General features: G+C 29.1%; 2 protein-coding genes across 5 annotated transcripts; both read left to right on the forward strand.

Annotated features, from left to right (window-relative positions):
• Positions 1–7,100: 7,100 nt before the first annotated feature.
• On the forward strand, positions 7,101–11,235 carry LOC112687908 (polyadenylate-binding protein-interacting protein 2B). Of its 3 annotated transcripts, none has more exons than XM_025560892.1 (5): positions 7,101–7,553; positions 9,223–9,432; positions 10,296–10,405; positions 10,480–10,570; positions 11,069–11,158. In XM_025560892.1, the coding sequence occupies exons 2-5, from the start codon at positions 9,253–9,255 to the stop codon at positions 11,156–11,158; spliced, it is 471 nt and encodes a 156-aa protein (XP_025416677.1). In that variant the 5' UTR covers positions 7,101–7,553; positions 9,223–9,252. The 3 variants fall into 3 exon arrangements, with proteins under 3 accessions (XP_025416677.1, XP_025416678.1, XP_025416679.1); XM_025560893.1 differs by lacking the exon at positions 7,101–7,553 and adding an exon at positions 7,622–8,376; XM_025560894.1 differs by lacking the exon at positions 7,101–7,553 and having other exon boundaries at positions 9,253–9,432; positions 11,069–11,235.
• Positions 11,236–14,814: 3,579 nt separating this feature from the next.
• LOC112687909 lies at positions 14,815–16,097 on the forward strand. 2 transcript variants are annotated; one of them, XM_025560895.1, is made up of 2 exons: positions 14,815–15,903; positions 15,959–16,097. In XM_025560895.1, the coding sequence occupies exons 1-2, from the start codon at positions 14,835–14,837 to the stop codon at positions 15,976–15,978; spliced, it is 1,089 nt and encodes a 362-aa protein (XP_025416680.1). In that variant the 5' UTR covers positions 14,815–14,834; the 3' UTR covers positions 15,979–16,097. The 2 variants fall into 2 exon arrangements, with proteins under 2 accessions (XP_025416680.1, XP_025416681.1); XM_025560896.1 differs by having other exon boundaries at positions 15,962–16,097.
• Positions 16,098–16,406: the final 309 nt, after the last annotated feature.

Consider the following 16,406-nt stretch of genomic DNA (forward strand, 5'->3'; position numbering starts at 1 on the left):
TAAACTTCAAATTCAATTTTTTGGCGGGAATTTTGTCCGGCTAGATTTTGGTCGCGGGATTTTATCCGAGATTCATTTTAGTAAAAATATTATCAAACATGTTGAATATTTTTCTATAATTTACTTCTTCGAATCAGTATTCATATTGGTCAATTATTTCATTGATACTAAAATAGCAATTTAATGCTACAAGTACTATGTTATGTAAAAAAAAAATCTAATAATTATCCTTTTTTCAAAAACCATTTTATTCTTTTTTGTACTTATTAGTATATTAAATTAAAGTTTAGACAATCGTTTTAACAAAGTTAAAAAAAATTTGAATATGTGATATATATTTGAACAGATGTTTGAACAACACTTTCTATAATTCAAAACATTATTTCTACCAATAATTTATTTAAAGTAACATAGCTAAATAGCAACTTGCAGTATAATTTGTGAATTGTAATTATTAAATGTTTTTTTTTTTTTTGGACCACTGTTACTACAATTTAGTTGACATTGTCAATTAAAAACATGTTCGTATTTGAAACATTAAATAATTTACATACTAAAGAATTTCATGAGGGAAACCAAGCCATTTAAATCAGGGACTGGAACCGTACCTAAAAGAACCGGTTTTGGAACCGAAACCCTTTGAATATTGGGAACCGGAACTTCACCGAAACCCTAGTTTAAATTAATTTTAAAACCGGAATCCCACCGGAACCTATATTTGTATTTATTTAAAAATCAGAACCGATAATATTTTATAAAAGTTTTTAACTGTTAATTTCAGTGTTGTTATAATTGCATTTTTTTATTTATATCTGTCATTAATGGGTAATAAGAACTACACAAATATGTAGATTTATTATTATTACTATTGGGATTAATAATATTCAAAAATAATCATACAAGTACTTACAGAATTTAGACGTGTCATTAAACTATAAAAGTATACAATGGTTCTATCATTGATTATAGAATAGCCAGCGCTCCATAGCGGTTGCATCTTACGAGTAGTCGCCAAATATTAACATTGCGTTGACTATCTATCTATTCTATAATCAATGGTTCTATGTAACAACTGATAATAATGTAATACTATAATAGGAATTGCAACAAAATTAGTCATTATTTACTGCATGTGGGTTTTCTAATTCCCATAATAACGAGAATTTCTAAAATTATGTCTATAAATAAATTTTTTGTAGGCATGTTATGATTGTGATTGTGACTATCGTTTTCTGATGTAAAGCACGCCTGAGTTATATTTTAAAAATTTCAATATTGAATAATGATATATTAAGTGACAAGGACGCCGGAACATAATATATTTTTGGGGGGGACAAACTGAGGGTTGCCTCTAATCTTATCATACTAATTTAAATTTTTTTTTTTCAAGACATTATAGTTTTCTCGGCAAGATAAAAAAAAAATTCAAGTTATTTTAAAATACTCAACAACCTTATAAATAGGTAGTTGTAAGTAAATCAGTAATTTAAAATCACTCAAAAAGCCATGCAACTAAAAACCACGGATCATAATGACATAATAATATTACGCAATAATTACTACTGACTAGGCATAAACTGTACGCACTACACACGACAGTATCAATACTATAGAAACAATACTTTAGTCAAAAACAGACAAGGTGCATAAATGTATAATGTAATAAAATTTAAAAAATTAATATTGATAATACGTTTGTCTTTAACATTTGCTTTTCTTTATGATGAAATAGCTCGGACAGGTGAGGACAAATTCTGTATGGCACTGTAGTCTTATGTTCAAATCCATTTTTCACTTATAGACAGAAATACTGTGTTAACAGATAATCCCATGGTATATTTAATTAATTTAATCTATGATCTTAGTCATAATAGATTATTATTACCGAAAATATTATATATACTCAGTCCAAATTCTTCTCCAAGCTGTTCCACATGAAGTATCAACTAAGTTTGTACCTATATTTGGAGAGACGAAACATACTCTTTGCCCTTTTTTTTTTTAACTAATTTTTCATTTTTTAAGAACCGAAAATAAACCGAAACCGAAATTTTAGTTTTTTTTTTTAACCGAAAAGATACAGAAACCCAAATTTTATTTATTTTAGAATCGGCATCAAAACAGAAACCTTTTTTTTTTTTTAGGAACCGGAACTGGAACCGTACAATTCATCAAGGTTTCTGTCCCTGATTTAAATTACAAAGTATTTATCTGTAACGGTACTAGTTCCTTCTATATACATTTTTCACAGTCTAGGTAATTCATGATCAACAAGATACTTTGAATGCTAAACAGTTTACGAATATAACCTCGAGTGTAGCAATGTCTATAAAATTAAATGTGATGATAGCGTGGAATGTAGTAAAAAATGTAATTCATTAAAAGTTAATCTGCAAAATCCATAAAAATATTATAACACAATAATACAATTTCACGGAGAATCTCCTGATGTATTTTCATGTATCAATTCGATGTTGACTCATAGATATGATCGATTTAATAATAAGAAATGTGCATGAATTAGATATAGGTTGTTCACGAGCGGTTCGTCCAAAACGAACAAATCACTTCAGTGAACATTTTGATTCAGAAATGAAAGGTAAGAACGATTCGTTCAATATCCTAAAAACGACTCCAGTTGACGAGTTTCAACTTTCATATAATTTACTATTCATTAATAATTTCTTTTGCAACAGGTTTTAAATCTTAGAGTAAAACCCGAACCTACATAAATTTAGCCGTAATAACATTGATTATAATAACCATTGTAATCAATGATTCAAATTGATTCATTTTTCCCATCCCTAGAATAAATTGAAAAACTACGAGTGCTGGAAATGCGATTGGGAGTTAGTAATCAAGAGTAGAGATGTCAACAATACATCGCTAAGTTAAAGATATTAATATATTTGTCCGATACATCGATTAAGTTCTTCGATAAATATTTACTATCGATAAAATCGTTCGATATGACAATAATATCATGGTCAAATATATTTAAACAATATTTATTTTATTTATTTTTATTAATTTGCACCAATAATTAGTTATAATCTAATTATATTTTTTGAGCACTCTGACTTTGGGTAGCCTAACGTTCGCTACCTCTGGCATATGACTGGTTGATGTTTTAGTCTAAGACTTCGGCCGCGTTTGTTTTGTTTTCGACACCAACCATAGCGTGTTACTTCCGTTCTGTAGATACTGGATCGTACAAATACAGTACGGTATATAACGTGTAGTACGTTGAGTCGCCATATACAGCCACGTTGGTCTTCGGTTTTTTTTTAACGATAGGTGTACTAATATCGATTTTAATTGATACTTAAACAATGATATTTATTGTGATCGATAATAACGGTTTTTTAAATTGATACCTTGAATCATTGATTTAAATATACATAGATAGTCCATGGTATAGGAAAATATGGAAACCTATTAAGTAATAAAATAAATGTGACAATAGATAGCGTTAAGTGTCATAATTGAAAAAATAATTATTATCGAATTTAGATAGACAGAGAATGACAGGGGGATCAAGTCGTCTGATGGTCCAGGAAACTTGTTTGAGTATAAGCGCGTTCTCAAAAGTGAAGTTTAGTTGACCGATTATAGTTGATCAACAAAAATTGAATATAAGTTGAATCAGTTTTGTTCGCACATTGCAACAGAACATATTTCAATTTTATTTTCAACTTAGTTTTACACGTAATGTCAACACGTAGTCAATGCCACTGTCGAACTCATTTTATCACATATATCAATACAGTTGAAAATGACGTTGAATGCAGTTATATGTGAAATTATAAATACAGTAAGTATTTTAGTAAAAGAAGAATTAAAAGCGATTTTAATTAATATTTGTAAAAATTGTAAAAACGTCGTTTTTGGGTTAAAATTAAAAATATTTAGTACATTAAAAATTAAAAAAAAAAAAAACACACAAATGACAAAATAAAACATAAAATACACGTGTGACTGTCCACTGGTTGAAAACAAACTGAAGTTCAACTTGAATCAACTGTAATATAAGTTTAAATTGAAACCTGTCTTGACACGTAAGAACAACCTAAACTACAGTTGATTCAAATTGAACTTCAGTTTGTTTTCAACCAGTGGACAGTCACGTGCATTTTATGTTTTATTTTTTTAGTTATGTTTTTTTTTTTAATTTTAACGCATTAAATATTTTTAATTTTAAAAATGAGCCTCATGTGGTCTAAAAGCGTGATGCTAAAATTCTTAGAACTTTATCATAAGCATGACAGTTGGTGTCAACTACGTGTCGACCGCGGCTTTTCAACTGAGTTCAAAATAAAATTGAAACATGTTATGTTGAAATGGGTGAACAAAAACTGATTCAACTTATATTCAATTTTTGTTGATCAACTATAATCGGTCAATTAAACTTGACTCATGAGAACACGCCATAAAATAACCTGAGATAAGAAAATATATTCAATTTATAATTGTTTTATACAAACAAAATATAATTTTGTTTAACCACCTATAAAGTGAATTGGCCTGTATCTCAAAACAAATATTATATTTTTAAATTGTTGAATCAAACATTTTCAAGGAAGTAATTATCATAATTGTGTCATTTAAATTTTGTTTTAAAACATTTTAACTATTTTTCTCATTGTTTTAAATAATTAAATTCTGACGATTTATTTTCTATTACAAACACAATCTAATTTAATTTAATCTAATATAATCGAAAATCTGGACAGTTACAATTTTATCGACACCCGTATGGCATATAAATGGGAGTTTATCGATTCCGCCAAATATTTGTATATGTGATTGCGCCGAATATTTTTATATATTAATTCCGCTGAAGATTAATATATGTATATAAGAATATAACATATATATTATAATATTAAAACATTTTTGGATTTTTTGAATACCTTAGATCATATACGATCATATATGATCTAAGGTGAATACATAATATTGTTTCCAGCAGATTTTCTACTAAATACTGACACAGTAAATAATAATTTATTCTACTCTACAAATTCTAATTTAAAATAGCTATGCTTTAGTGACAAAATATTTGTAGATGGTACATTTTATAGGTGCCTAAAATATTTCTATCAACCGTTTACGGTTAATATTTTTAAAAATGGACATTGTGTTCCATTATCCTATTTCTTATTGTCAGACAAAAGCACAAATACATACGCTACCGCATTTAGATGTATTTTAAAAACATGCTCAGCTCAAAATTTATATTTCAATCCAACTACAATTATTTCTGATTATTATGGTAAACGGAAAAAAGTCTCGTTACAGTATAAATAAAACGATATTTCCTTTATACTTATTATTTTATTTATAAAATAAATTTGGTTGATAAATCTGCTTGTGAGGGCTGAAACAATAGGTTTTCCCATCTCGTTGGCATTAAACATCCCAGAATTTGGAAATTACTAACAAAAATGCGTCAAAAAGTTGGTATGGACAAGGCAAGAATGGTATTGGCTGAAGTAGGAGAAATTAATCGGAAAAAAACAAAAGCTGGTAAAAAAATTGAAATTCGATTGAACATTTTATGTAAGCATTTTGATGAGGACAAATCTGCAGATATTCCTAATTTTTTAAAACAAATAGGTAAAAATATAAGAGATCTTTTATATCTGAATAATTGCATTCTTATATTTTTTAAATAATTTAGACAGTGGCGTAATTGTGAGGGGAAGAGGAGGGGCAAGAGGGGGGCAAGTGCCCCCTCTGTAAATTTTTTGAGAGATAAAGGTATAATTTTGCCCCTCCCAGATAATCCAACAGTACAAATAGCACCTTTTATTAATGAACTCTTATGGACATTATTTAACAATATTGGTACCTAGTACATGCTACCTACAATTTATGTTTATCTAAACCATGAAATGAGTTAAAAGACTTATGTAAAATCAAACAATTAGATATAGTGTATAAAATACATACAATAAAAATATGTTTTAACTGGTAAGCGGGAGGGGGGTGTCAGGGTTTTGTTAATAATAAATATATTGTATTGCCCCTCTAGGTTTTTTCCCAGTTACGCCACTGATTATAAATGTTTAAGATATTATATTACTGTATTATAATATATTATATAATTATATTATATGTTATTGTATATTTTATTTTGTGCATAAAAGACTGAATTTAAATCAAATATTAATTTGGAGACTTTTTTCCGTGGGACTTTTTTTTCCAAATATCGATTATTATATATATATATATATATATATATATTATTATTATATATTTATTCTATAAAATGTATATGTTTTTTTTTCTTACAATACCGTCGTGATAGATATGGTATATATATACATTATATATATAATATAATATATACTATATTATAGTAATGTAATGATATATATTTTCGGCGCAATCGATTGGTTTCTTACAGGTAAGAAGACCTTTTCTGCGGAGTCGATACACGCCAATATAAACCATATAATGATAATTAACTGACGTATGAATAAAATTGATTATAGTTTGTCAGCAATGTATCAACACAGAATCCTTACACTGTGGTATAAACATTGATCACGGATAACAATAAATCGGAGATTACAAATGTTTATATGGAACGCCAGCGCATTCTATTATCAGGAATCCATTACTACTACAATTGTGGCTCCATTTGAGACGTTTCCAATATTTATCATTGCGTGGGCTGTCTATGTATATTAAATCAATGCTTAAAAATTGTACTTTTGGACGATACCGACATTTCTAGCCAAGAGATGCGCAACGAAAACACGATTCTTAACAGTAACGGGGCGATACCCGGTCGCGCCACCTGTGACCGATATAGGTACGACGGTTTCAAGCCGACACGTCCGGCTGCACTGGTCGGACGGCACGTTTCGGTGGCATAGAATTTATGCTCGATGGAAACGGGGAAGTGTGCCGCTTGCACCACCAACTCGCTTACGTCACGAGCCATACGTGTGCTCCACGGATGTATTATGGTATATACGTGTACCAACAGGAACCGGCGTGGAGGAGTGAAACAGCGCGCTGCACCCCTTCCTCGACGCGTGATCATTAACGAGCGTCTACGGCGGTGGTGGCGGTAGATTAATCTATTCCGTGGTGCCACGGCCGCACGAGCAGTTTGCCCCATTGCCGTCCGAGCGCGCTGCCTGCACGCACCCGTTGCGGCGTGCACGAGTTGTTCCGCGCGTCCACCGTTTCGCTATTACATTTCCCGTTCACCTTCCATTTTCGCGAACGATACCGTGATACCGGTCGCGCACCGCACCGTCCCGCCCGTCCGTACACTCTTCCCCGCGCGTCGATCGCCCGTGCTCCGCCCCACCACGTCGTAGTTAGCCGCCGTCGTCGTCGTTTCTCTCGCCGCCCGTGTTTCCTCGTGAACCGCCGCGCAACCATCGTCCGTCAGCAATCACGCCGTCACTGCACACGTCGTCGTACTCGTCGTCCGCAGGCCGTCCATTTTTATTTTGTTTTTTTTATTTCCTCCGTTACGCTACTATCCGCTAGTGCCGTGTTCGACGCGTCAACAGTCGTCCGACAATACCGTGAGTATACAAATCATTGCGTTTATTATTACTTTTTGTCGACCGACCGTGCGCTGCGCAAACGGTTTTCTTCGTCTCGTCCTCGTACGTTCTCTCACCACGTTCCCGTGGCTCGAGACACGCGTTTCAAGTGCACCGTATGTGTGCGTGCGTGCGCGCCCGCTCCTACCAGCGTGCGTAACGTTACGGGTGAAAACTAGGGCATCGCGAAAAGTGTTTGAAATTCCCGTCCAAGAACTTACGTTAGGTGCACGGGTGTTCTCATGCGTCCCGTTGCCATCGGTCGTTCGTTTTTCCGACCGTAGCGCTGGCCCCTCATCAGTGCTCGCGGCCTCGGGACAGTGGACACCCCCGACGAGAGTGACGCCTGAGACCCATGCCGTGTCCCGTCACCTTATCTTTGGGTCACGGCAATCCGAACTTTCTAATCGGTTTTCTTTGACCACGGAAAATCCGACGCGACCTAGTCGGAGAGGGTCGACTCTGCTCTGTCACTACCTCTTATACGTGTGCCAACGTTTATTATAATAATAGAGTAATATGTGTAACAATGCTATTTTATAATAATTATTATCCTTGGAACGAGTAAAAAGCGAAACGTGTTTGATGTTATCAAACTGGTTTTTTCTTTCGCCATTCGTACAATCTCTATTAAGGGAATTGGAAAGTTCATCTCACAAACATTATCTGCTGCTGTTTTATTGGTTTTCGGGTAGCGTGTTATATATGCATGATGCTCTGTTTTACTCTCACATATCTATGATTCAGAATACCTATTTTTTACTTCGATTTTGTTTTTTCAACGTTGGATATTTGCTCAAAGGTATTGTATAACCGTTTGTTTACTTACCACAATGGGTAAATTAGTATAAAATTTAGTATAAAATATTATCTACCTACAAATGAGTATTTATTGCACAATGTGTACATGATGTTGAAAGTATATTTATCTGTGGTGTTTCTAAATTGTATACCATTGATTGTACTTCATTAATTTGGTATCCAATGGTAAGTAGGTATAGCCATAAATTATTTTATCGTCAAATTATTGAAGTAACAATCAACTATGTCTAGCAAGAGCATGGTAAACTTTGCTTATGCCAGGGGCTCAAAATTGTGTAAAATACGTAATTTTATTTTACCTTTAAAATGAAAACTGTCCATTATACTTTTTGAAACATGTAGATCTTGTCTAGTTGTACATTTAATAATTAAATTATGAAAATAACACAAGGGAATAAATAAAAGAAATTTCATATGAAGAAATTATCGATGAATTTGCCAGCCTTAAAGAGAGAATAGTAAATTTTCAAAGTTTAAAATTTACTCTGAATATAGCTTCTAAATTGTATATCTAAAAAATAATATTTGTAAACTATAGGTTAACAAAAATACCATATAATCAAATTTGAATTGGTTAAAAAGCGTTTTCTTTTAAATTTGCCTGGGGTGCTAGCAAGTCTTCCTCCACCATTGTATGTATTGTCTATTTAATATTTGATAGGGTTTCAAAAGTATTTATAATGTTGATAAATATGCATACATGATCTGCATACTTAAATTAATTGAATCATATATGAATATAGTTCTGATGCTATACTTAAACGTCAATATTCTATCATTATTTATAATAATGGTTTAACTATAAACACATATTTCTATGTTACAGGAAACACTTCAGGTTAAATATTAATTAATAATGAAGGTACCAAAGGAAGAGTCTAAAGATCAAAATAATGACAACACACTCAATGATGATGACAATTTGAGTAATCCTTATGATACCGAATCAAATTCAGATTCAATTGATCCTCCAACTCGAGATGGTGATTTTTCTGAATATATGTGGATGGAAAATCAAGAAGAATTTGATCTACAAGTATTATGATTTATTTCTTTTCTTTCATAGTAACTAGAGGAGGTTCAAATGTACTTTCTAATTATGCTCTGCATCTTTTATTGAATAGTTGTATGGTGGATATACCTATTTAGAGTTCAAATATTGAAAATAATAAAAATATTTACAATAATTATTAAATTATTTACCAATTTCTATTTTTTATCGCATATAATTTATAATTAAGGTTTTTCTATTAGTTATAGGCATCTTATGTATAACTGGTGTAAATTGAGTTTTCAAATACCTAATTTATAATAGTGGTGAAATTTTAGGTAGTTTGTCAATATTAGACCTACACTCTTTAAATCACTTCTATCAATTTTTCTCTGATAGTAATTCATTATTTTGTACATTTATTTTTTAAATTAACTCATTGATCTTATTGTATATTTATTTCATGACTGAAAATAGTTAATTGATATTTAGTATATTTACTGTAAAGATATAAATTTTTTATTTTCTTAGTTGAAAATTTTAACTTTAGTAAAGATTTAATGTTTATTCTTGTAGCTTCTGTATAAACTAGATTTCTGTATGTATATATTTATATATATATCACTTGTTTGCTACAACAACAACATAACACAAAATCATCATTTTTGAGTTGTTACTAATAATAGTGTTTTTTATATACTTCTATCATGATATAATTGAGCATACTAAATTAGATGCTAGATGGCAATTGTGACATTATTGTGCTATCATTTATTATCCGTATGTTTTATTGTAAATTAAATTTTCAAATTAATTTTGTGTATGATTAAATTTTTTGTGTTATTTTGTTATTATAGCAATCAAATTTTTATATTTTTATAAATTATGTTATTGATTTGTGTTCAAAGGTTATGAAAGAATTAGAAGAAAAAGAATTGATGAAGGAATGTCTTGAGGCTATGTTAGATGATGAACATAGCAACAAACAAAATGGTTCAACAAATGGTGATATTCAAACGTAAATTCAAATTTTTGTGTTAAATATATTATTATTCTTTTAAATATTATTTGAACTGTTTTTATTGTATATAGAAATGGGTCGAGCAGTTCTACCTCAATGATGACACATAGACTTGATCATATGAGCTTAAATTCATCTTGTGATCAACCAAGGCAATCTACCGTAAGTTAATTAAACTTAATGATTAACTTAAATTTTTTTTGGTTTTTTTTTTTTTTTATTATTTGATAAATTTACTTTTACCTTCAGTTAAGATATTTATTCTTATAGCAATGTAAAAATTTGATTTTATTATTAAGTATATACTACATGTGGGATAACATTATATTATAATTTTTTATTCATATACCTCATATAGGTAGTATTACTTAATACTGTTGAGTATTTAAAGTTAAATTTAAATGACTACAATATTAGATTCTGGCTCAATATTTGTTAATTTTGTTTTTCGTTTTAAATTTCAAATTAGGAATTTCAAAAGTTATTAATTTAGCCATAAACTTGTATAATATATGATTAAAAATATTTTGATATTTTTTTAGCTCTGCAAAACTATCTTATATGAATATTATATTATTTTTTACATATTATTTAACTAAAAATTAGGAAAGAAAATTTATATTTTACAGTATTAATGTATTTTAAATGTTGTTTTTTCAGAGTACTTTAAATCCAGATGCAGCTGAATTCGTACCATTAGCAACCAGGTCTGTGAATAATGCGTCTGTAGTGGTAGCAAGTCCTTCATAAGTGAATAATACATTTATTAACATGCATCTATAAATATATATTTATATATATGTATACATATATATATATAAAATAAAGTAAATATTAATCTATCATCACGAAGTATATATTTTCATATTAAAGAAAAACTTAAATATTCAAAAATGGCTGTGGTGAGATTTTGTTATAAATCTTCATTATACTCATAATTATTTATTTAACACAGAAATCTTTTTAAATTACTGAATTACGCAACTATAGTAGATATTGTGCACATATTTTTGATTGGAAATTGCTTGTTATTTAATTTTTCTTATGTCAAGAATGATAAATAATAGAAAAGTCTAGATTAAAACAAAAAAAATAAAATGGCTAGTAAATTGTTAAAATATATTGCCACTTAGTCATCTTGTCATATTTTTCAATTTATTTTAATGTTTATTTTATATGTATTAATTTAGTGTTTGGCATTGTAAAATCAATTTTTTTATTATTATTTTTAATTTTAACAATGGTTCATAAATAAACAATCAATAACATTTGTATCATTATTTTGCTACAATTCTATAGAGGTGTATTACATTTTTAGTGACTACTAACACAAATTATTGTATATTTTGAATAATAGACTTAATTATTAAAACTTAAATGTTTTCTCCTCTGGAAAAACATTGTCTTATTACTATTCACTGGAAAATCCTCCGTGAATTAATAAATACCCTTGGAAATCCCTTATTTAAAAGGGTTTAAAACTTCAGATGATACGATTGAGAATTTCTTTGATTTATGTGTATACTACATTTTAGGGGAGAGGGGATTCAACTATTTGTAATATTTTCTATAAATTCAGAAGAACCATTATATTATATACACACACATCTATATATTATATTTAAAATTTATGTTGAAAGTTAAATTAATAAAAATAAAAGCCAAATTACTAATATTTTCACGTTTATCATGATTTTTATTCTTTATAGTTGGCCTTATAAATAATTAATAATATTTTAAGTACAAAAATATGTGGTTTACTTAATATTATTTTATATAATGTTTTAATTATATACTAGTGATGTGATAAGTAATATTTTTGTATGTTTTAATTCTTTGTAGTTGTTTTTATTAAGAATCATATGTAGTATCTCATGGCTAAATTAAATGAAATACAAACATTTTAATGAATAATTTTCTTATTTGAGTTAGCCTATAATTTTTTTGAAATTTTATTTAATAAATTGTGTTAGTTACTTTTTTAATGTTCTTATGTAATTATAATTCACATTTTGGTTTTGGGGATAAGATAAATTTACTTTAAATATCTAATTTTTGTCAAAATTTAATATATTCTACTAAACAAATAAATTACATTTGTATTTTTAAAGTTGTCAATATTTAATTTAAACTAAAAAATGTTATTTAAATATTTTTCATTTCTTTGTACAAATTCAGAAAAGTTGTTTATGGTATTTATTTAACACATTATATTGTTTTAATTACTTTTTTTTTTAACTTCTGTATGTGTTAATTTTTTATGAACATTTTAAATCCTTTGCCTTCGGTTGTAAATAATCTGAGTAGTCAACTTATCCATAGAAGTTTATTTGATTAGAATTCTTAAATAAAACGAAACATCTCAGATCTGTAAGGATATATTCATTTAAATGCTGGTGTGTTATGTAGTTAAAATATGTTAATGTGTATTGACAAATTAATATTCATTATTGTTACCTTAAATTTAAATAGTTTATTTCATACTATAATATTTATTTACTATAAACTTTATACTGAATTCTAACATGTAGAGATATTTGTAAATGTATTTCATTGGTTAAGCTATATCTTACTATAAGTACAACTTAAATCTAATGTATTAGATATTCTAAATTATGTATTTCAAAAATATATATATATATATATATATGTAATACTTTTTTTTTATCTAAGTTTTCAATTTTGTTAATCAATCTTTAGATACATTTAATGTAGTGTACACGTTTGTGAATGTAATATACTTTGTGATAAGTCTAAGTATTTTTTTATTACTAATATTAAAGATACTAATGATTCATGAACTATCATGATTACATTTCATTATATTTAGTTTAAAATAATTTTCATTGAATTATTTTTTAATTGACTACTTTTATTTATATCTAGAATATTAAGCCATTCTTGTTAGTAAAAATTATTTTTTTGAATTAGTTTGATACGGTTATTCTTAAATATTATATTTTTCAAAATGTAGTAGCTCTTGCAAAACTGGCCATTTGATTTTTTTTACAGTGGAGTATATTTATATATCATCCGGTGTACAATAATATGACTTCCGCTATTATGTGATATTCTGTTTAGATCTCAAATGTGATCTCCCTGTTTTATATCCATTACTCATCTCATGAGCATCACTAAAAACGTATCGCAAAAAAGGATTCTATACGTAGGCACATTTAGATTGAAGATGTAATGTAAATTATTAATCTGTATGCGAAGTACTGTTTGGATCCGAAAATTGATTACATATTTATATTTCTATGTGTCATCGCATGAAGTTAGGGATAATCTAGTTTCAATAAGGACTTCCATGCGTACTTAAGTTTGTAATGAGCAAGGCTCGGAACTTTAGGCATTTGCATATTTGTTTAGAAAGTGCATATTGAACTTCTGGTTCGATACAAATTTGATCCATACTACGTATATTTCAAATATAAAAATTTTTGTTGCATAATTTTGCATATTTCGTCATTTTTTGTACGAATTAGCATATTTTAGGTTTTAGAACATTTTTATGCATATTTCATAGATTTAACGAAAACAATTTTTTTTTTTACATTTATACAATTTAATTATAGTTAACAAAATAAAATTAGATATTTTACAAAATAAATTTATCGAAAAATATGTCGTTAGATATTCTTATATTGCTCCCAATGCATTTAACAATAATATTATATAATCTCTAGTACTGAGAACTCGAAATAGTTACTGCCGACCGGCTGGCCCGTATTTATTTTTATCCAAATTTAACACGGCATTCATATATTTCATATATGAACCCTAGGAAATTTGTAAACAATTATGTTTAACCATTAGGTTGTTATCAGTATTTATACACCATATTAATTCTGTTCGTTGTAAATTAGTATTATTATTACAACTTGTAATACTACGGTCTACGTGCGTACCGGTTTCACTGTACAGTGCGACCTTCGAGTGCACATTAGTCAGTCGTCAGTATTAAGCCCGTCGCGTGTCGCAGTGATAATTTTATTTTTTTAATATTTCTGATTTAACGATGCCTAAAGATAAGCAATCATTGTCACGACGCCTTAAATCTTTAAGCTCTGAGTTCGGTGAAGATGTATTCTCTATTGATAATGTAGTTCTATTTTGCAAACTTTGCGAAGTGAAAATGGATCCCGAAAGACGATCTAGTATTACACAGCACATAAAAACAGAAAAACATCGTCGTGCTGTAGAACGTAAAATAAATCAAAAAACAGCCAACAGCTATTAACAAATCTAACGTCGAAAAAATCGACTTTAATATGGATTTATGCAAAGCTTTTATATCAGCTAATATTCCGCTTAACAAGTTACAAAATACAGAGTTTCGTCAATTCTTACATCTATACACACAAAAAGATGTCCCCACTGAATCGAGACTTAGAAGTTTTATCTTGATGATTGTTACGAGGAAATGATGAAAAACATAAGACAACGTGTGTTTTTAAAAAAAATTTGGATATCGATCGATGAGACGACTGACGCTGAGGGAAGACAAATTGCAAACGCCATAATAGGAACTCTAGAAGAAGATAGAGCAGGTGATATATTTTTATTAAATACCGACGCATTAGAAAAAACAAACCACTCTACCATATGCAAATTTTTCGACAAATCGCTCAGTATTTTGTGGCCTGACGGAATCAAACACGATGACGTGTTATTATTTCTATCGGATGCGGCGCCTTATATGGTTAAGTGTGGGAAATCACTTAATGCGTTATATTCAAAAATGGTACATGTGACGTGCGCAGCGCATGGTCTCCATAGGACTGCTGAAGAGGTACGTGGACAATTTAGCACAATCGATAAAATTATATCAAATGTCAAAAATTTTTTTAAAAAATCGCCATCGCGTGTTCAGATATTCAAGACACATGCCCCGAATATTCCCTTACCACCAGAGCCAGTTATCACACGCTGGGGCACGTGGCTAAATGCTAGCATTTATTACTGCGAATATTACAAACAAATTTGTGAAATTGTAGAAATGTTAGACTCAGAATACGCTTTAAGTATAAAAATAGCAAAAAAAAATTTGGTAAAAACATGTGTCAAAAGTAATCTAGTATACATAAAATCAAATTTTAAAGTACTTTCAGATTCAATTTTAAAATTACAAAGCAAAAATATGCCTTTAGCTGAATCCTTAGATATTCTGGAAAAAGTTCAAGTTCAGTTACAAATGGCTCAGGGTTATGATGGGCAAAAAGTGTATAAGAAATTTGAAACGGTTTTAAACAAAAACAGCGGATTAAAAATACTAAAACAGATATCAAAAATAATTGGAGGAGAAAGTGACAACATGGATGATCTACATGAAGATCTTACCACAAATGATTTAAGTTTTTACAAGTTTGCTCCAATTACATCGGTTGATGTGGAGAGATCTTTCTCGATTTATAAAAATCTCTTGACGGACAATCGGAGATCATTTAAACTCGAGAACATAAGGAAACACCTCTTACTTCAGTGCAACACGGGTAAAAAATAACCTATCTAATTGTTTAAACATTTAATAATTCTAATTTTTTTTAGTAGGAAATCAAGAAGGTTAAAGTTTTTTGAAGATATACAGGCAGACAGCAATACAAACAAGTGTGCAAAAAGTTTATTTTTTTTTAAATTTTATTTTCTCATGTACTTAATTTTAATTTTCAAACTTTGTGTATAAAATTTATTTTTTATTTAATAAATTGCATATTTTTGCATATTTTCCAAATTTTTACTGCATATTTTACCGCATATTATGATGTTTTTTGACGCATATGTATGCGCATATTTGAGAACTTTTTAGCGCATAAAGTTCCGAGCCTTGGTAATGAGTAATGACCATGTTAAGTGAAAAAAGAACAAAATATATGTATTTAACGTTTTCTTGCAGTCTTAAAATTAACGAAACATGATTTGAAATACCCGTTTTAATTTGCTCAGTACATTATATTATTATTATTATTATAGACCAGCGTTTCCCAAAGTTTTTTTC

The sequence above is a fragment of the Sipha flava genome, unplaced genomic scaffold (genome assembly GCF_003268045.1).
Source record: "Sipha flava isolate LNK unplaced genomic scaffold, YSA_version1 36_pilon_pilon, whole genome shotgun sequence".
NCBI lineage: Eukaryota > Metazoa > Arthropoda > Insecta > Hemiptera > Aphididae > Sipha > Sipha flava.